Source organism: Chelonoidis abingdonii, chromosome 8 (genome assembly GCF_003597395.2).
Source record: "Chelonoidis abingdonii isolate Lonesome George chromosome 8, CheloAbing_2.0, whole genome shotgun sequence".
NCBI lineage: Eukaryota > Metazoa > Chordata > Testudines > Testudinidae > Chelonoidis > Chelonoidis abingdonii.
Genome location: NC_133776.1, coordinates 18,148,676 through 18,169,425, shown reverse-complemented (window position 1 = coordinate 18,169,425; position 20,750 = coordinate 18,148,676). Strand labels below are relative to the sequence as shown.

Genomic DNA, 20,750 nt, shown 5'->3' with positions numbered 1-20,750 from the left:
CCCCCTGGAGAGGCCTGCTTTTAATGCCATTCTGGCCTGCTTGTGGCCTTACTTCGTACCAGAACAGACTATAGGTCGTACGGTCCATGCTGGAGCTTTTTTGGATTGGGAACTGCATCCCACCCGTGCTGATCAGGCTCCGTGCGGGCAAAGGAAAATAATTCAAAAAAGTTCGCGGGCTTTCCTGTTTTTACCTGCCCACTGCGTTTATCCAAGTTCAGTAGTGCTGTCCAGAAAGTTTGTCATTGGTGCACTTGATGGGAACCTGTCCGGTGGAGCGCCAATAATGTCAATTTCCGATCCATACTTCCACACTAACAGTATTCCGAAGTAATACTATCGATTTTAGCGTTACTCCTCTCGTTTTGTAGGAGTACAGAAATCGATTTAAAGAGCCCTTTAAATCAATTTAAAGAGCACTGTAGTGTGGACGGGTACAGCGTTAAATCGATTTAACGCTGTTAAAATCGATTTAACGCCGTAGTGTGGACCAGGCCTTAGATACAAGTTTATGTCTATTAATTTATATCTATTTCTCTTTTTTTATCTGGGTATATCTTCTAGATCTACTTTAGGCGTCCCTCCAGAATATTCTAGGGATTTCTCCCTTCTACTTTGGGGAGAATATAACATCTAGAAATTAAGGGCCAGATTTTCAAAAGGGCTCAGCACCCAGCAGCTCCTATGGTTCCTAGTGGGAACAGCTGAATATTGTGCACACTTGAAAATTGGTTTCTTTGTTTAGATGTCTTATTGGGTACTGGCTTCTTTCAGAAATCTGGTCCTTGGTCATAACAGCAGTTAACAGGCATCCTTTAGCATCAGTTAGATTAGAAGAACTCACAAGACTTATTAAGCAATGAAATCTCAGGGAATAATGATTTCCCTGTGGGAGTGTCTGCAGATTAAACTGATGAAGATTTAATCATCTCTGTCTGTGGATTCTTTTGCCCTTGACATAGCAGATCTGTTGTTAGAAAAGACTTATGACAGGAGGCATCCAAATGGCGATAAAATTATGTCTGTATTAGCTCTTGATAAGGAAACAAGCACAAACTCACTAAACTATTAATCAGTTTAGATAATATGGTTTTGGTTTTCTCATATAGAGAGTGATTACAGAAAAGTTATTTGGTTTTAGTCAGAATAAGAATGAAATATTGTAACTAGAGCTACCCTAACCATTCCCACTCAGGACATTATTTAATAATAAGTACAATAAAACCTCCGGTGTAACGTGAAAAAATATACTCTATCATAAACAAGCCACCACCTCCAAGACCAAAACAAATGGGGAAAGGAAGAAGGAAAAAATTCTACACATAAAAACCAACAGCTGACTTTGGCACCTTTCTTTTAGGTACAGACCTCACTGCAGTTCTGCCATTCACTTCAATTTCAGAGCGTCCATGTCCCTAATGATAAATGATCTGTTCTAGTAGGGGTAAAAGCAGTTATGAGTTGCCAAAATCTTAATAACCAGTTCCCTATAAAAAGTTCTGATTTAAGGGATGTGTCACAGTATGTATTTGTTGTACAAATAGGGTTACCATACGTCCGTATTTTCCCGGATGGCGATGTAAGAACCAAAAAGCCTGACATGTCCAGGAAAATACGGATATATGTTAACCCTATCTAAAGTTCTGTTTTTAAAAAGATGGGCCTGAACTAGAAATGAGCTCCGTTTCACATGTGTGGGTCCCCGCTGGTCCCTGGGGGTGTGCTAGGGTGTCCAGATGTCCCAATTTTATAGGGACAGTCCCGATTTTTGGGTCTTTTTCTTATATAGGCTCCTATTACCCTCCACCCCCATCCCAATTTTTCACACTTGCTGTCTGATCACCCTAGGGTGTGCACATGTGTGGGTCCCAGCTGCTCCCTGCCCCCCTCATTGAAGCAGGGCACCAGTGGATGTAGGGCTGGCTGCAGATGGGCATGGGGCAGGGCTAGCTGGAGGCAGGGGGTGCAGGGCTGGCTGTGGGCAGGGCATGGGGTGCAGAGCTGGCTGGAGACAGGAGCATGCGGGGTAGGCTGGAGGAAAGGAGGTGCAGGGTTGGCCGGAGACGTGGGGGTGGGGCTGGCTGGAGGCAGGGCAGGGACTGATTAGAGGAGGGGGCTGGCTGCAGGCAGGGCAGGAGGGTGCAGGGCTGGCTGGAGACGGGGTGTGGGGCTGGCTGGCTTTGGGCAGGGCTGCAGGGGTATGTGGCAGGGGTTGGCTGGAGATAGAGGAGTGTGAGGCTGGCTGGCTTCGAGCATTGGGGTATGGCAGAGGTTGGCTGGAGACAAGGCAGCAGGTGTGGCAGGGGCTGGCTACGGGTAGGGGGTGTGGGGCTAGTGCAGGCTGGGCTGAGGGTGCAGTGCTTCTGCTCAGCTTTTGTTGTTTTTTTTTTGCTTCGGCGGCACTCAGGACCTGCCCCCCCCATGTGTCTCGATATTTTGTTCATGCAATCCGGTCACCCTAGGGCAGGGTAGGGGGTACAGCAGGGGCTGGCTGTGGGCAGGGGGTGCGGGGCTGGCTGGAGACAGGGGCTGGCTGCGGGCAGGGTGGCGGATACTCACAGGGAGAGAGGCTCAGAGCAGCCCAAGTAGCAGGATGCAACCCAGTCCCAGCAGAGCAGCTGGGGACTCACTAGGTAGCAGCAGGAGCCCAAGGGCCAGGGGTCGGGGAGAAGCAGCAGCAACAGGGCTCATTCCCAGGGCTAAGTGGCAGCCCACCTGGCTCCCACAGCATAGTGCCCCCGGCGTCCAGAGGAGGAATTACATCACTTCCCAGCCAGAGCCCATCAAAGCCACAGTGCCCCCTCGCAGGGAAGCAGGTTAATAACTAGTTCAAAAACTGCTTCAAAATTTAACAACTGGTTCACGCAAACCAGTGCGAACCGGCTCCAGCTCACCACTGGGTAAAAGTGATCAGTGTTGATTGGCCAGAGCAACCTGCAAGAAAAATTAGAGAAAATAAATCGGGAATGACCATTCAGAGCCCAATAATTCCCATTTTAATATAGAAGCCACATGATGTAATTTTCCTACTAAGAAATCTCACATTTAATTTCAGTACTTAATGGTTTGAAAAAAAGTTTTCATTATTCTTGTGAAAAATGAACTCATCTGCTCAGATGCTTAGTCCTGTGGTTAATTATATTATGAAAGAGACCAACTGATAAGCAAGTGGCGTTTACAGTAGAGTTCCCCTGAAATAAAAGCTCCTGAATTTGTTAACCTTCTTAGACTGTACAATTGTGATAATCAGCCTGTTTGTACATTACGTAGCAATTTCTAAAATAGTCACTGTGGTCTTGCAATGGGGGCCATGAGCAGTCTGCAGTAAACACTTCCTCTTTCCTATCCAGTTGTGAAAATGGTGACCACCAAATGCTTTGTCTGAAATGCCAGCCAAAGTCTGCCTCCCTCCTACCCCAGCACATAATACTTTTGTACATAAGAATCCTTATCCATTTTATAAAGGGCTTTTCCAAAACAGGTTGAATTAGTTTATTTGCTTTGTAAAATGGCCTCTACAAAGAGCTCAAGATAGATGTGGATGAACTTGTGATCAAGGAAATGGATTTGGATTCAGATCATGGTTCAGTTATTTCCCATGTGAATGTGGATGAATCAGTTACTTTCTTTGGGTCAGATTCCAACACCCTTGTGCTGAATAGTACCTTACTCCACAAGTGGGCCTAGTGAAGACATGGGCAAGTCTATACATTGGTTTAAATGGAACCATTTGTGTAATAAAGTAATATTCAATGGGCATATTCTTAAATGGTGTAAATCGTCATAGCTCCATTGACTTGAATGATAATTCACACCAGCTAAAGATGGTTCCTAACTACTCCAATATGAATACAGGTATCAGAATCTGATGCTATATTCTTAGTGTTTCTCTTTCACTGTGTTGCTTATGAAAATAAATGTTCTGTGTTGATGGAGGATGTATATGTATCTAAGTAGATCACTGCTTTTATTCTTAGCTTTCTGTTTACCCTACATTCATGAAAAGCTCAAATATTTAGCCACTTTATCCTTACAATTATATCATTAAGATTCCTCCTTTGTCATCTCTTCCAGGATTAAAATTCTAAGTTGGGCTTTGGTTTCCCTTAAAACAAACTCTTTGGGTCAACTTCCGTAATAAACAAATTTTCTTTAAGACAAAATCAGCCAATTAAATCATGTCTTCTAAAGCTCATGCAATTGTTGTTTCTTAGAATTGACTTTAAAGTGATCATATAAGGAAATATCTGCACACTGATATCAGACGTGCAAACAATTAATTGCAGTTATATATGGTAGAATTTGGCCTATTGTTACAAATTTTCACCTGGGAGTATATTAATCTCTTATGGGACTACTTTGCTCATTTTTGATCTGTGTAAGACTTGAAACCATTTAAGAATATATAGTTCCACGCTAATCCCTGCCTTTGTCACCTTTGAAGTGAACTACTATAGCGAACACCACATGGGATTATATCTTAAATCCCTTTGGAAGTTGTGGCTGATGCAGAATGCTGTAGCTTGCTTCTTGAGTAGAGTATCACACTGTGACTACATGGTGCCAGTACTACATGTCTCTTAGTTTCTGGGTGGCCTTGAAGATGTTGGTATTGACATATAAAGCCATGGACACTCTGGGACCGTCTTCTTCTGTTGTCATGCTACCTTAAAACTGGACTGAGAGCTCAAGCTCATTTCACCTATACTTAGTTGTTTTTATGTTATATGAAAAGTAAACAATTGGAAATCTTGAAAATACTTTTATTTACATTTTAATCTTTCTAGACTCCACGCTATACAATGGAGTTCGTTTTAACTAGAAATGAATGTGCTATAGTCAAGTTTTTGTCAGGGATATTTTTAGTAAAAGTCATGAACAGGTCATGGGCAATAATGAAAAATTCACAAAAGCCATGACCTGTCCGTAACTTTTACTAAAAATACCCATGATGAAATAAGTAGCTGGGGGAGAGCTGGGGGCGGGGCCTGGGAGCTCCAGGGTCCCCATCTGCTGGCAGCTCCCAGCTGCAGGGCGGGGGTCCCCCTTGCCGTCTGCTGCAGCTGGGAGCTGCCAGGTCCCCCCTGCCACCCGCAATGGCCAGGAGCAGCGGGAATTCACCCTGCTGCTGGGTGCCCCCTGCTTCCTATGGCAGTGGGAGCGGTGGGCGTCCCCCTTGCCTGCCAGGAGTGGTGGAGCCCCTCTGCCACCCGTGATGTCCAGGAGCAGCAGCAGGGAGCTGCGGGGCTCCCCCCACCACCCATGGTAACTGGGAGCTACAGGAGTACCCCACAGCTCCCTGCCTCCACAGTGGCAGGGGACCCTGTGGCTCCGAACCAGCGCTGGCTAAAGTCACAGAGGTCTTTGGAAATCATGGATTCTGTGACTTCTGTGACCTCCATGACTAAATCACAGTGTTAGATATAGTGAAAGTAAACGACATTTATGTTGGTTTATACTGTTTAACCATTACAGCTGCACGTGTTTGTCTCTTGCAAATGGCTTAGCTTTGCATAATTTTTATCCATGTTTCCCAGTTCCAATGTGGCAACCTGATTTATAAGACTAACAAATGTATTTGTGCATAAGTTTTTGTGGGTTAAAACCCACTTCATCAGATGCATGGAGTGTACTGGGTTTTAGCACATGAAAGCTTATGCCCAAATAAATGTGTTAGTCTCAAAGATGCCACAAGTACTCCTCATTGTTTTTGCTGATACAGACTAACACTGCTGCCATTCTGAAACTTGATTTATAAGAGAACATAAGCAAAAGAAAATTTGCTTAAGAGACTGTCTTTATGAATAATGAGGTTAGGAAAGGGAGTTAAGGCAGCTTGCTGGGAGTAAAGGAAGTGCTGGCCAAGTGCCAGGCTTACTATTTGGCACTGACCAAACAGATGTCCTCTTCCTTCCTCTGTCACTTAATCTGAATATCCAAAGACAGCAAACCACAAGCTTACCTCTTCTTCAAATACACCCTGTGAACTCTTCCTGATACACTTGGTGTGTATCTCCCTTTTAAGGGTAATGGGAATAACATAGGCATCAAAGAGTCTAGACCTCCTCGTGTACAATGAGATAACTACATTTTTAGACGAAAGCAAAGGCCTTTGAGAAGAACAGTACGACAAAAAGGCTTTTTTAAAGAGAGATGGGATAGGGAGGGAGCAGGATTGGTCTGTGCACAGAACTATTATGAAGACACATGCAGTATAATATAGAACACCATATTTTATATTTTGTTCATCCTGCTCAATATGGAAGCTACCTGCAAAGCCACCACACTACGAAAACGAGAACACTTGTCTTTAATTGCAAGGACTGTACTTGAGGCAGGGGATTCATACGCTTTCTTTTCAATCACGGTTAAAGTCATACTCCATAATCATCTCCAATCATGGCTAATTAGTTCATTAGTCTGTGGTGCTGAGTCCAGACACTGGGGGCATTCAGCTGCATTATTAATTTCTAGTCTGTGAAAATACATTTAGAAAATAGATACCACTGCAAGATTTTATTCCACTATGATTTTTTTTCTGATTTACTTGATTACTGTTGATGCAGAAGAGAAAACCTGCTTATGGTTCAACTCTGTTGTTCAGAAATTAAGCTTTTTAGGTGGTAAAAGAGGATACATTCAAAACTGATAGAAATATTGTTTTCACACAACACGTAATTACAATGTGGAACTCATTGCCACAGCAAGTCATTGAGGCCAAGAATTTAGGAATATTCAGAATGGGATTGGACATTTATATGGATATCAAGAATATTTAGGATTGTCATACTTTGTTATAACAAATATTTTGGTATGGATATTGAACTTCATACTCCAGGGCTTAAGCCAGTCTCTAACTATGGGCCGCTACACTGGTGGTATGGTAGGATATGTGTACCTACACACTGCAGTGAAAAGGAAGCTGCATCCACGCTGCAATACCACACGTGTCACTGAAAGGCTCTGGCATGGGGGATGCCAAGGGGAAGGACACTGGTTGTGGGAAGCCAGCAGGACACAGCACTGTTAAAAATAACAGTGTAGACATGGGAGGCATTGCTTGGGCACATAGAAAGCCATATAGGGTATATACCCTAACATTCTGCCATGTCTCTTTGCCTAAGCAGTGCTTCAGTATTTACCCAGTAGTTATATCCTTGCTGTGGGGACATGCGGTGTTTGTACTGTACATGCCACTGTAAGTGTAGACACAACGTAGAAGAGATCATGGTAAGAACTATTGTAGGGACAGACTATCCTGCATGTGTTTACCATAGGGTTCCTGTACCTTCCTCTGAAGTGTCTGGTACTGGTCATTGTGGGAGGCAGGATACTGGACTTGGTGGACCATGGGTCTCAGCCAGTATGGCTATTCCTATGTTCCTACCAGCTTCCTTGGTTTTCAAGAGTTGGTGAGGTTTTCAAGATCATTTAATTTGTTATCTAAACCTTGAGCCTACTTCTTCTCTCTCACTGGGTTTTTCGCTGATCTTAACGGAGTTACTTTGGATATGTCAGTGAAACTAAGAGGGGAATATCAGGCTCCTTATCTTCAGCCTATGATTTTAAAAAGGAAAAATGAATGTGTCTCCTATGGAGTTGTCATTTTTGTATTCCAAAAAAAAAAAAATCTCCAGCAGAAAAGCATGAAACAGTATCTTTAATCTGCTCTAACAATAAAAGAAATATAGCCATTTAAGAGGTTCTCATTCAAACAGGAAGGAGAGTTGTAGAAGGGATACATGGAATTAGATAACCAATGAGCTCCACTTATATAAAGGTGAAATGGTGGTTTGGAGGAGGCTGTGTAGCTGATTAACATTATAAAATGAGGTGACAATCTGAGAAAGTGCAGTCATTGCAGCTGTCAGTAAACACAATGGCTATGATGGGTGTATAACTGCAAGTTCACTCAATAAATCTGTGCCAAAGCTGTCAGATAAGTTTGCTTCACTTATTGGATGCATGTTAGTAGCATCTTAGATTTACAGTACTTCATAATCCAGCACAGTAAGAAATATTCATTCTTCTTATTGACTTTATGGAACAAGAAATGCTAATAAAGCATTGAGTGCTTAATAAATACACTTGTGAGGCTGCACTTCACTATCAGAGCAAGAACTTTGTTTTCTATTGAGATGGATAACTTAGTTAACACTGGAAACAGTAGACATAATGTAAGATTTAGAGACCACTGCCAATAAAGGAAAAAATGTTCTTGATTTTTCCTAGGGTGAACAGATGTCCCGATTTCTTATATAGGCTCCTATTACTCCCCACCCCCTGTCCCGATTTTTGACATTTGCTCTCTGGTCACCCTAATTTTTCCTCCTTTTGTTCTTTTTGTATAGAAACCAAGCTGTATGGGGAATGGGAATTTCTGTCTATCTCCCTGATTCTCTTTAGATATTTCTATATAATCTTACATGTGTGTATTGATTAGAATAATGTATCATGCATAATATCAGAGAATGGTTCAAACTGCAAAGGTGAGAACTGAACTTTCCCAAAGTTTAGGAGTTATGCAGACCTGCAATTTTGGTTTTAGACCATCTGGGCCATGATTTTCAAAATTGAGTGTCAAAAATTTGTTCCCGAAACCTATATTTAGGCATCTAAGTGGCATGATTTTCAAAAGTGCTGGGCTTCCATTATCTCCTGCTGAGTGGATGGATGCTCAGCACTTTGAAAATCAAGCACAGTGATTTTTGGTGCCTAAATATGGATTTAGGTGCCTAACTCTAGGTATCCATTTTGAATATCTTTATCCAGATATATCTGGGATAACGTTACTCATCAGTGACTAAGCCAAGATATGGGTTATTGGCAATGAAGTAGTACTGAAGACTGTGCCAATTTAAAATCTTTATCCCTCACCGTCATGTATACTCCACATATTTTACCAGTATTTTGGAAACATTTTAGAGAGTTTTAAAAACGTTACTGAAACTATTTTTCATATCCATGCAAAGCAAAATACCTCAGTTACCAGAGTTGCAAGGCTCAGGAAGAGAGAGAGAGAAATTAAACCAAATGAATATTCTCTAAAACTTCTCTCAAAAATTTTTGTTAACCAAAAATATACTTACTTTGAAGTTCATCATCACAAATCTTTTCAGCCCTAGAAAGGAGTGCATTGCATTCCATTGGTAAGCTTGAAATCTCCCCATTCCATTGATATTAAGTGCCTGTCTGTAATCCAGATGGGTAATTTTTTAAAAATTACCTATGTATAAAACTGCTTATGGATTTGGAATGTTGGAATAACTAATAGGGGGAGACTGATTATTTGGCAGAGGGAAGGTGAACTGCAGACCCTTCCAATGAACTGGTTTATTACAGGGCTATGACCTCCACGTATATATCTGTATGTACAATACAAACTAATGTATTTATATATATATATATTTAGACACACACGTTTAAAAATGTGCGTACATAAATTTATATATATTTATGTATATAAATTTGTGTATGCACATTTTTTAAAAGTGTCTGTCTAAATATAGACACTAAAATTTACATTTAGGGCCTGATTATGTGGATACTGACACCCACGCTTAATTTAAAGTGTGTGAGTCGTATTTGCATGATTGGGACCTTAGACGTCTACCTTGCCCCTAAAGTCAGTGGAAGCTGCAGGTGCTCAGCACATCTGAAAATGAGGCTACTTACTTGGGTGCCCGTATTGATTCCAGCGTCTGAGTGCCCGAGTCCAAAACAAAGAAGTGATAGAACTCCTCAGACGTAGCTCTCGCTGTGGAAGGAGAGATGGTGCTGGTAACTCAGCAGAAGCCAGGGGGACCTTCTCCACACTCTTGAAGGAGGGATGATGGCTTGGTAACTTGAGTGGACCCCAGAGGAACCCCCAGGACCCCTCTCCTTGCTCCAGAAGTAGAGATGGTGGGTAGACCTATGGTGACCCATCTCATACCTACCTTTCTACTCCTGAAGAAGAGATAGCAGCTAGCTAACCTTGGGCAGGCTGGAAAGTTGAAGAGGTGGAGGAGATGGTTCCTTTGGCTCCTCTGCATCTTTTGCTTCCGGACCTGCTCCAGAAGAAGAGATGGCAGATAGGTAACCTGGTTGTGGGGAGCAGGGTCAGATGTACCAGAACACCATTCCAGCTCCCCAACCAAGTGTTGGAACACTGTTCAGAAGTGCATCAACACAACTCAAGCACTGGTCTAGCTTTTTTGGTCCCCAGAGTTTGACATTTTTACCATGATCTCTGGGAGACCATAACTGGGAAGAAATTGGATTAGTTGTTGGATTCATCTTCAAGGTAAGTATTTTCTGTTTGTTCTGGCCTTGAACTAAAGTTGCTACATGTTAGTACAGGGGTGGGTAAACTATGGCCCATGGGCCATATCCAGCCCGCAAGCCATTTTAAGCCAGTCTGCGAACTCCTGCTGGGGAGCGAGGTCTAGGGCTTGTGGGGTGCTGGTTCGGGGGCCGCATCATGCAGCTCCCGGAAGCCATGCCGTGGCCCCGCTCTGGCTCCTACACGTTCCAATGGCCCCCTCCAGTGCCCAAATGGGAGCTGCGGGGGTGGTGCCTGTGGATGGGGCAGCGTGCAGAGCTGCCTGGCTGTGCATCTGTGTAGGAGCCAAAGAAGGGACATGCTACTGCTTCTGGGAGCCACTTGAGGTAAGCACCGCCCAGAGCCTGCACCCCTGAGCCTCTCCCCACATCCCAACCCCTCTGCCCCAGCCCTGATTCACCCTCCCAGTCTCCAAACTCCTTGGTCCCAGGCCAGAGCGCCCTTCTACACCCCAAACTTCTCAGCCCCAGCCCCACCCTGGAGCCCACACCCCCAAACAGAGCCCTTACACCCACCATCCCCAATTTTGTGAGCATTCATGGCCTACCATACAATTTCTATTCCCTGATTTGGCCCTCAGGCCAAAAAGTTTGCCCACCCGCATGCTAACACTTCTAAGCTAATTAAAATAGTTTTCCCTTGCAATGATGATGTCCTATATTCATGTGGTATTCCACTAAGAATGGGAATGATTTTACAGATTTTTATTCCACTTCAGTGATCTATTACAAGTCCACTGAGCTCTGACATGCAGTAAAGTCAGCTTATTATGGTTCAAAGCACACATTAGCCCTACAGGGGTGGTCAGTGAAACAAAGGCCATAGCATATATGGCTGTTTAAAAAAAGAAGTTGGTTACATGCAGAAGATAAACATTATAACCCTGGGATTTGTTTTAAAAATTAGGTCGTAGACATGAGATACTCTTTATCATCTATTAAAAATTGTTGCATAAACTTATTAATAGAATATCTTTTAGTTCTAGACAATGGGTAGTTAATGTGTTCCCTAAATCCAAGCACTATTTCTTGTATTTAAATAGTAAATTTGTATGAGAACTCAGCATATCATTTTCTTTGTAGAAGACTTCAGTCTCTCATTGAAGACATGCATTTCGTAAGTGAATATGTGGGGGTTTTTTCCTCTGCAGAGCTTTTACATCTTGATGTGAGTGTCGTCTTTTTTCCCAGGTATTTCTTTTTTGAAGACAAAACAGAAATTTTTGTGGACAGTCTGATTTTATCTAATTTTTTTTTCTTTTTATTATTATTTTATTTTTAAACCAAATTTTCAACTGAAAATCAAAATATTTTGGGGGTGGGAGGGACTGAGGAAGAGTTAAAATTTTTCACTGAAAACTTTGATTAAAAGGTGTCATCTCCCCACTCCCAGGGGGAATATTTTCAAACCAACTCTACTACATCATATTCACAGAGCTGGTGTGAGTGGCATTAACTAAACTGCGGAGAAAAAGAGGCTTCTACAGATGATTCCTTCTCCCTCTTTCACATGTTTAGTTTAGAAAAGAAGATCCATTTCAAGGGAGAAGGCCACCTTCTCCTAATCTGAAATAATAAATAGCTGAAGGTAATAAAAAAGATTTTGGAGAATTTAAAATCAACAAGGGGATTATGCAGTGATCTACAGTACTGTGTGATCATGTGTGTATGAAATATATGAAATACATATGCATGTATCCAGAATCCATGTGTTTACAATAATAAATTTAAAACTCATCATGTTTGACTCTTTTACATGTATATGACAATATAGAATATGTAAGGGTCATATAGAAACCGTATGATACATGTGGAAGTGGGTTTTACGCCTTTGTTTCAAGAATAGAAATTAACCTGGCAGGATTAAAACATCTTATAAAGTATCTGCTATAGATTGGTTTGTGTGTGGCAATATTGGCTCTACATAAGTTTTCACTATTAAACTTGCAAACTTCATAATTATTTCTTGAAGTGCCCACATCTTGTTATTACAAATGGATCAATAGTCTTGATAACACTGAACTTTTGTCAGACCTAACCTGGTAGACTTGTAATATGTCAGAGAATTTTTGTCATTTATCTTGCCATGCACAAGACAAATGTATTTGCAACCTTAAATAACATTGAATATGGAAAGTAGACTGAATTGTGTCATGTGGCAGGGGTTTTTGACGGGCTGCGGGAGGGTAGGTTTGTTTTTTTATGCATAGTATATGAATCTGCAGGTTAAACTCTTGAACACTATGTGTGTTCTAAGAATACAGAACTGCTGCCTGAGGACTGTGAGTAGGCATGTTTTATCTAGTCTCTTTCTGATCATTTATTTAGCGGTAGGTAACCTAATTCCTTTATTGAGCTCTGAGGACAGATTAGCAAGGCATAATACCAGGGGAGGCTTTCTAAATGAGAGAGTGGTTACAGGTCAAGGGGAAGAACCTTGGCAAATGTAAACTGACATAGCTTGGAACTATGGCAATTTACACCCATTGAGGATCTGGCCCTAGATGCGTTAAGCACCAGCTGAGGGGGAGATGGCTATAGCTCAAAGCAGTGCCAGATTGGTTGTGTTTTCTTTTAATAAAACCGCTCTACTTCATGTGCTGGATTAATGTTGATAAGCTTCAGAGGAACAGTATGTTTTAAAGAGAAACGTGAAAAAAGAGAGTAGGTTTCTTGGCACAGCAAGAGGAGGAGAATTTCCTGCTGTAAGAGAGAACTGGGAAGAAGGCATTGCACAGATGCAAGTGTTAGGACAGATATGAAGGAAATTGTGGGTGAAGCATATGGCGCAAGAAGGAGAGGAGGAGGAGGAGGAGGAGGAAGAAGTTTGTAATGACACATTACAAATACTCTTTAAAAGGTGTAAACCATACCATAAACCACAGCTTTTTCTTGATGAACAAGAAATAAATGTATGTATGTTCCTAATACAAATATTTTTCAATCAAGAGGAAAGATAATGTACTTAAGTACTTTCACATTCAAAGCATATTTTTGAGCTACTCTTGAATAATATCAAAAAAGTAAACGTGAATTTCTCAGAAAGTTTAAAAAAAGTTTTTGTTTCAAAACACAGAAAAAATTAGACTATATAGGGTTGTGTCCATCAGTCTGTCAATATTTAAATCTCTAGAAGGTAGTATAGTATTGTCTATTCCTCAAATAATTTTTGGTAAATTATCACATTTTAATGGTGACCACTGACTAGTCCTCAGTACTCATAATGTAAATAGAATTGGAGACTGTAAGAGAAGATTAGCATATGGCTCATTATTAGGGTTGGCAATTTGGTAATATTTAAAAACAGACACTCCAGCAGAAGTGCCCTAACCCCCCTTACCCTGCCTCTTCCCCCTGAGGCCCCACCTCTGTCCACTCCTCTTCCTCCTCCCTCCCAGTCACTTGCTGCTTCTCCCCTCCCACTCCCCCTGCCTGGGTCAGGAGGGGCTCGCCTGCGGAGCTGGGGCTGGGAGCTGCAGCCGCTCAATGCAGGTAGGAGGCAGCCTCGGCTGAGTAGAGGCTGACGTGGGTTAGTGACCAAGTGCCTTCCTGCCTCCCCCACTCGCAGTAACCAGACTTTGAGTGTCTGGGTGAGTAGATCTGACCAGACTCTGTCAGATCCTCTTTTCAACCAGACTTTCCAGTCGAAAACCAGGCACCGGATCACCCTAGTTATTGTTTGTTACCATCAGGCCTTATCCAGATACCTTGTAGTTAATGGAAGGAAATTTCCTGGAACATGCCTTAATGTTATCATGCAAGACCTAAGGAAAAGGTATAGATTTCACTGCCAAACTTCACCAGGCCAAATATTAGGCCCAGTTAAATCAGCGGCAAAACTCTCATTGGCTTCAGAAGGATTAAGGTTTGGCTGGCTGTCTTTTTAACTTAGCATTGGTTTCCAATACCGTTGAGGATACAGTGAAACTTCTTTTGTGATCCATTAGACAATGTGTAGAGCTATGGAGAAATTAATTGTGGTGAGTTTTCACACCCTTAGTTTCATTTTTTGTTTCTGATTTCAGAAAACTAAAAAAAAAAGCAAAACGGTGTTCAAAATTGCCAACTGTAGCCAGGTTTAGTGTGGCTGGATGGTTTCTACCAAAAGCTAGAAGTCAGAAAATTCATCTTAAATTCATCAAAGGATTAACCGACTTCAGTAAAACTTAAAATGATCCTAGCCCAAGGTTCAGGTTTGTGACAGGTTCCAACAGCTCTTTTATGTATATATGTAAAATTCCCTTCGTTTTTTATCTCCTTTGAAGTACTGTGTATTTCTGTTGATCAAAATCTAATAGAGTTTTAAAAGAAGGGTTTTTCCCCTCAGAAACACTGAAGGTTTCTAACATTAAAGTCATTTTCATATAGTTTTGCAGCTAGGATTATGTCTCTCTGTTTTTACCCAATCTAGCCCTCACTCATCTTGCATTCCCAGGGCTCTTGCTTTTTAACCTGAAATGTGAACAGCCTCTTCTAGTGCCAAAACTACTCTTGCTTGCAGAACTGTCACACTCCTAGGTATTGAAAACCCACGGTGTTCCTTAACCCTGGGTTTCTGCTTAATAACATGCTGAGTAGCTCTGCTGTGCCAACAAGCCTGTTCAGGACTCTCATCCCCAAATTAAAAAAGACCAACCTCTTTATGCAGATTTTTCCTGTCATGTTTAACCATGAATACATAAAAATGTCCGTATGTGGTATTCTAGACAATACTAACATTTCAGATCCAGCAGTAATAAGATAAAAACATCACCCAAAATTCTCTTGTGAAATATGTGAGACACGTGGCAATGACCCAAATCCACATGTGCTGCTTTTCATTCAGTTTGCTATCCCACCAGTATATTTTACAACTTTCCCATTTGGAAAATACTTGCTTAGGACTTTTTTGTCCATGAGCCCTTTCAACATTCCATGAGTAGCCTGCTATTACCATTCCCTGCGCAGAAACTCTAATTCTGAATGTATGAATAAATAGGTTGAAAAAAGCCTTCTTAAATTCTTAAATATTGAATGGGTAGTCAGTACGAATAATAATAGTTAATCGTCACAGTTCAGGGCAACTGCACTTCTATCCCCCTCCATGGTCCCTCAAGAGCACCCTCTCTAGGGTCCTAGTTCCTCAGCAGTCACCTTTCTTGGGCAGAGACCCACATCTCTCACTCCCCCACTCCTGGCCAGAGTTTTTTCCAGGCTACACAGTTCCCTCCCTACACTGTGATATCCCCAGCAAGCCAACCTGCCTAACCAAGCCAGTGTCTGCACTTTGCTTTCTCTTAGAATGCTGTGAACAGTGGTAATTGCCAAAGTCACAAGTTGTAACTCTTTCTAAACTTGTCCTTAAGGTGAAAATATTACAGAGAAAACATAAAAACAATAGACGTTCCTATACTGTATCTAAAAGCCAAAGTCCTTCTATCCCTTCCCAGGGACTCTCCTTGTGCAAAAGGTCCTGTCTGTTTGCTGGATCTGAAAGAATCCAGTTTAAACTCAGGCTATTCATCCAAAAGTCCTTTCTTGGTCTGTTGGTCTCTGGAGAATCCAGTTTGAACCACTATATGCGAACCTCTTCAGGTGGTGGTATATCTCTGGCAGCGTTACAATCTGAATGAATTTGTCTAATCACCCCCATGTTCTTGGTTCCTGGAGGAGCTGTGTGTAGCTGAGGCTGGCCTGACATGACTAATTAACACAAAAAGGCCTCAGTTCTTGGAAGATACAAATAGAGAGGTAAATGAATCATCAGATTGAAAACAGAATGTTTGTGCTAAATAAGATAAGTAAATAGGTCAGTAGGTTAAAAAAGGCAGAATGTCTGAGCCAACTAAGATAGGAGGGAGAATGCTCAGGGAGCTGTTTACTATGAACTAGATAACAAGGGGCAAAATAAGTTAGGAATGCAGAGATAAAATAAAGAGGAAATTGAACCGTGGACAGTGCATGTTGCACAGGGATTGGTTCCTGCAAAATAACCAATCCAATCCAAAATGTGATGCTATGTATAGTAAATGCAATGAGATGTATAATGTATATAGAGTGAGAGGGTTTCTGTGTAACTTTGGAGCTGTGATGTACCCTGCACCCCTCCCCGATGTGTTTGAGTCTGGTCAACTCAGTGTAGCACTGCTGTATGCTAAATAAAGATACCTGAGTGACGAAGGCTTCAGTTAAACTAAGTTTTCTGGAAGCCAAGTGGAAAGAGGTCTCAGAGGGAATCCTAAAACTGTGGTCACATTCTCCCATGGAATTACATATAGTCCCTGGCCCACGCTGATATAATTTGAATACAATCAGCTCTCCCAAGGAATATCGCAGGAAGTTACATATCTGACAAATTAATATTGTGGTAAGGGTTTCAGGCAAGGTCAGGGACTCATTTCGTTAGGCACTGTACACAAACACACAGGAAGATGTAGACCCTGCTCTGAATTGCTGAATATCTAATGCAAGACATAAGCAACAAAGGGGCACATCCTATTTCAGGAGGCTTATGGAGGAGCTCTTAGTTGCTTCTTCACCTGTAAAATCAGAAAGATGCACAGTGTTGTTGACGGAAGAGACAATTTAGTCAATGCCTACTTCATATTCAGTGTCTACTTTGTATATGCTATTTCCCACTACAGATGTAAATGAATGTACCATCGAGAATGGCAGCTGTCAGGACCAGTGCTGCAATACTATTGGCAGCTACTACTGCAGGTGTCCAGCTGGCCAGAAACTGGGCGAAGATGGAAAATCATGTGAAGGTAACATTCTGTACTGTGACTCTTTACTGATAAAAAATCCGAGAACATCCTTGGAATGAAAACTGAGAGAGTTACCTTTCATCTAGAGCCAGCTGAAGTGCATAAATTCAGAATTGTCAAGAGTGCACATCTTCTCCTGGCTGGATTATGAAGATGTAACTCTAAGAACACTTCAAAGGGTTCTGATGAAAAATGTATCATTTTGCCCTGGATTTGTTCTGATTATGGAATTTCTATCAGTTTAAAAACCTGATGAAAATGTTCACATTTGAAAGTATTTTATCCATTTCTAAAACAAAATGTTCTTATCCAAAAAGACACATACATTTCTGCACTTCAGTTGCAGTTCCACAGCTACAGATTAAGCGTCTAAAATAAGATTTGAAATCACAAGCTACATAAACCCATTTGCCTTCTTTCTTAGGGAAACGTGAAGCCAGATCCCTAGGTAAGATCTAGGGTGAATTTCATCCCTATGCAAAGGGCCAGCTTCAAAATAGCATTTGGATGAGAAGTAAGTGCTAAATAGGTCTTATTTCAGCCCTCTGCACATGGCTGAATTTTATCATGGCTGTTCTGCAGCACTCTGGTAATATAAAACAACAGTAAACCTGGTCTAACTGGGCCATTAAGCCAGGTTCAAAGCTATTTTGCATCAGCAAACCTATGCAAAGTAGTTAATGTACCAGTAAATTTGGCCCACAGAGCAGTAGGCTACAGCATGTGATGCCCTCCAAAAAGGTTTAGATTATTTATGAGGTCCCATGTGATCTTTCAGATGTGAACTTAGAAACCACCCGCTAAAACTCTCGCGCACACGTGCTGAGACTGGTTATCTGCCAAGCTGTTGTCCTCTATCTTGTGTGGCTGTATTTTCTTGCTGCGGTAAACAAATAGTTGGAGTTCTTTTGGTTCATCCAGGATGAAAGGTGTTATATATATGTAGATTCTTGCAAAACACATTATCATCTTTCACAGCATGAAGATATTTCCGACAAGGTTGTTTTCCCCCATTGTACAGAATCGTGCAAATTCCTCTCTGCCAGGATTTCATTTTACTTTTGTTCTTTGCCTCCTGATTTTTAGGTTAGATACATTGCCATGTATGTCCCAGCTGTGATTATATTCTTTACTATATCTCTATAGCTTATTCAGGAACACTCTTTCCCAGACTGGAAGGTTGTAGGATTAGCTATCAGTTGGTATCCAGCTTGACAATGTAAATAAGAACCAGATGGGCATTTTCTTTTGATTGAGGTGTGTTTTGTTTGTTTGTTTGTTTTTAACTGATGTCCTATGCGCTTCCCTTTGATGGATTTTTATATTCCAAATACACAAAATCAGAAAAAGTGTACATAATTCAGAGTTTTATTGCGTTTCTCCAGTCTCTTGTTATTAACTTCAGTGATTCTTTGGAAATGTCTCTGTGGACAAGTTTGTATGTGTTTATATTGTTGAATACTTACAGTTTTCAGATTTGCTTAAAAGTAATTAATTGAGCTTCCAGATATTCCTCCTTGTATTGAAAGCAAAGATCACCCATCTCACTTCTCAGTTGCTTAAATGTAACAACACAATTTTTGTGAGAGCAGTAATGAACTAGTCATGTATGTCTCCTCCTCAAATGTGGCATTACATTCTTTAAAAGGTGAAGCTAAGGATGTTTGACTCTCCTGTCAGGCATTTCCTGATGAGCAATTACAGAGGGATGTGGTGTTAGCCATTATGAAGCTTATTTAAAACAATAGAAATAACGTAAGTGTACAATTACCGTGTTCACCATTGAAGTCTTTACAGTTTTTTCTTTTGTTTAATGATCATTAAAAACATTAGTTATTTACTGTATTAAGCTGGTGGTTTTCAACCTTTTTCATTTGCGCCCCCCTAAAAAATTTCAAATGGAGGTGTGGGCCCCTTTGGAAATTGTCCACTTAGTCTGTGGACCCGCAGTGGTCTGCATTCCACAGCTTGAAAACTGCTGTCAAGTCAATGGAATACCACAAGTATAGCAGGGATGATAATTCCTTGCAAACAGCTGTTAAGATTTTGACAGCCAGTGTACATCCATGTGTTCTTGCAGCCACAATACCTTAGCTATGACTTCATCAGATTTAACAAGATAAGTAAGTTTCTGCTTGGTCCTTGTTAGATGGGAGACCTCAGAGTAAACCTAAGGGTGCTTTGGGAAGTGATACTGATATCCTATATCTGGAAGGGACCTTGAAAGGTCATTGAGTCTAGCCCCCTGCTTTCACTAGCAAGGCCAAGTACTGATTTTTGCCCCAGATCCCTATGTGGTCCCCTCAAGGATTGAACTCAAAACCCTGGGTTTAGCATGCTAATGCTCAAACCATTGAGCTATCCCTCCTTGAAATAGGAGAATTCAGGAGATGGTACTCTACCCCTTTAAGCTGACCCTGAGCCAATGCCCATTCATGATGCTATGTTGTACTTTGTAGACGGAAGTGCCATCTTGCAGATGTGGTCTAAAACTGAGTTTCTGATCACTTTGTTGTCATTAAAATTACCATGGCATTTTAGAATTGCAGGGCTGTTAGTCAATTTGGTTACTTATATTCTGTTTGCCTGTATTTCCTCTGCCATCTCAGTAGTATATCGTATTTCAGTTTTAGTCCTAATCTACAGCATAGCATTCCTGTATATTGTACTGCTTCCATGCCCCATCCCAAAAGCGCTTTAACTTCCCTAATGAGTGAAGTGATTGATCACTACATTTTTAAAACACTTTGAGATGTGTTAGGGTGAAAGCTGCTGTACAAATGTGAGACTTAAACATCATAAAGGCATAGCATAAATAATGTGGACATTGTTAGTTCTGCTTTAGAGGATAAATACGGTTTTGGTCTTAATATCTTCAGAAAAAGAACATCTTCTGCCAATAAACAGTAGGGATATTATCAAGAAATAGGTCCCAATTTCTGATTATGTGTTATCCATCCATAGTAGTGAGGCTGAAGAGAGAGGAAAGAAGTGGGTTGTAACTAGTTTACTAATCCAACAGCACAACAAAATTTACCATAGTCCATGAAATTGTTTTAACAAGATAAAAATCTGAGCAGTTTTAGCAAACCATTGGCCTGATCTTACAGGGTGCTGAGCAGCATCCTCAGCCCCTATTAGCTTCAATGGTAGCAATGATGGACAGTGCCTTGCAGGGTTCAGGCATACATTAATACAAGCAGTATAACAGTTGAAGAAAACTGAAATAATCCTAGAACAAATTACTGTGTTCAGCATTAACGAAACCTTTATAACTTTTTCCCATGGTTCTGTTATTCATGAAGCATGCTGCATGGAGAATGAGATTGAATAGCGCTGCATGGAACTTTCAGTGCCGAAGATTCTTTGGTCCTTACCAAACAGGTAAGGACCAGTTTTTAGCCAGTTGCGAGATTGTCATGACAGGATATATAATCCATAATTATATACAATAGAATATTTTTCATTACCTTGCTAAACAATGTTTACATCTGGCAGTAAATTGCAGTATGGTGAAGTAATGCGCAGCTGAATAAAAATGCCAAAGGAGAGGGTTAATTAGCCTTTCAGAACTAATTCTGCATCTGCTGTGTTATGACAGTTTTATCTCCCACATCCCCAGACAGACTGACACTGGAGAATTCAGGATTTCATATCTGACGAGCAAGGAATTTTTTGGCT

General features: G+C 41.2%; 1 protein-coding gene across 1 annotated transcript in view; it reads left to right on the top strand.

Annotated features, from left to right (window-relative positions):
• Positions 1-20,750, top strand: part of LOC116822707 (uncharacterized) — a 281,004-nt gene that overhangs the window by 149,235 nt on the left and 111,019 nt on the right. The window contains exon 5 of the mRNA XM_075068405.1: positions 16,947-17,069. Coding sequence (XP_074924506.1) covers positions 16,947-17,069 — 123 coding nt within the window. The remainder of the gene's footprint in view (positions 1-16,946; positions 17,070-20,750) is intronic.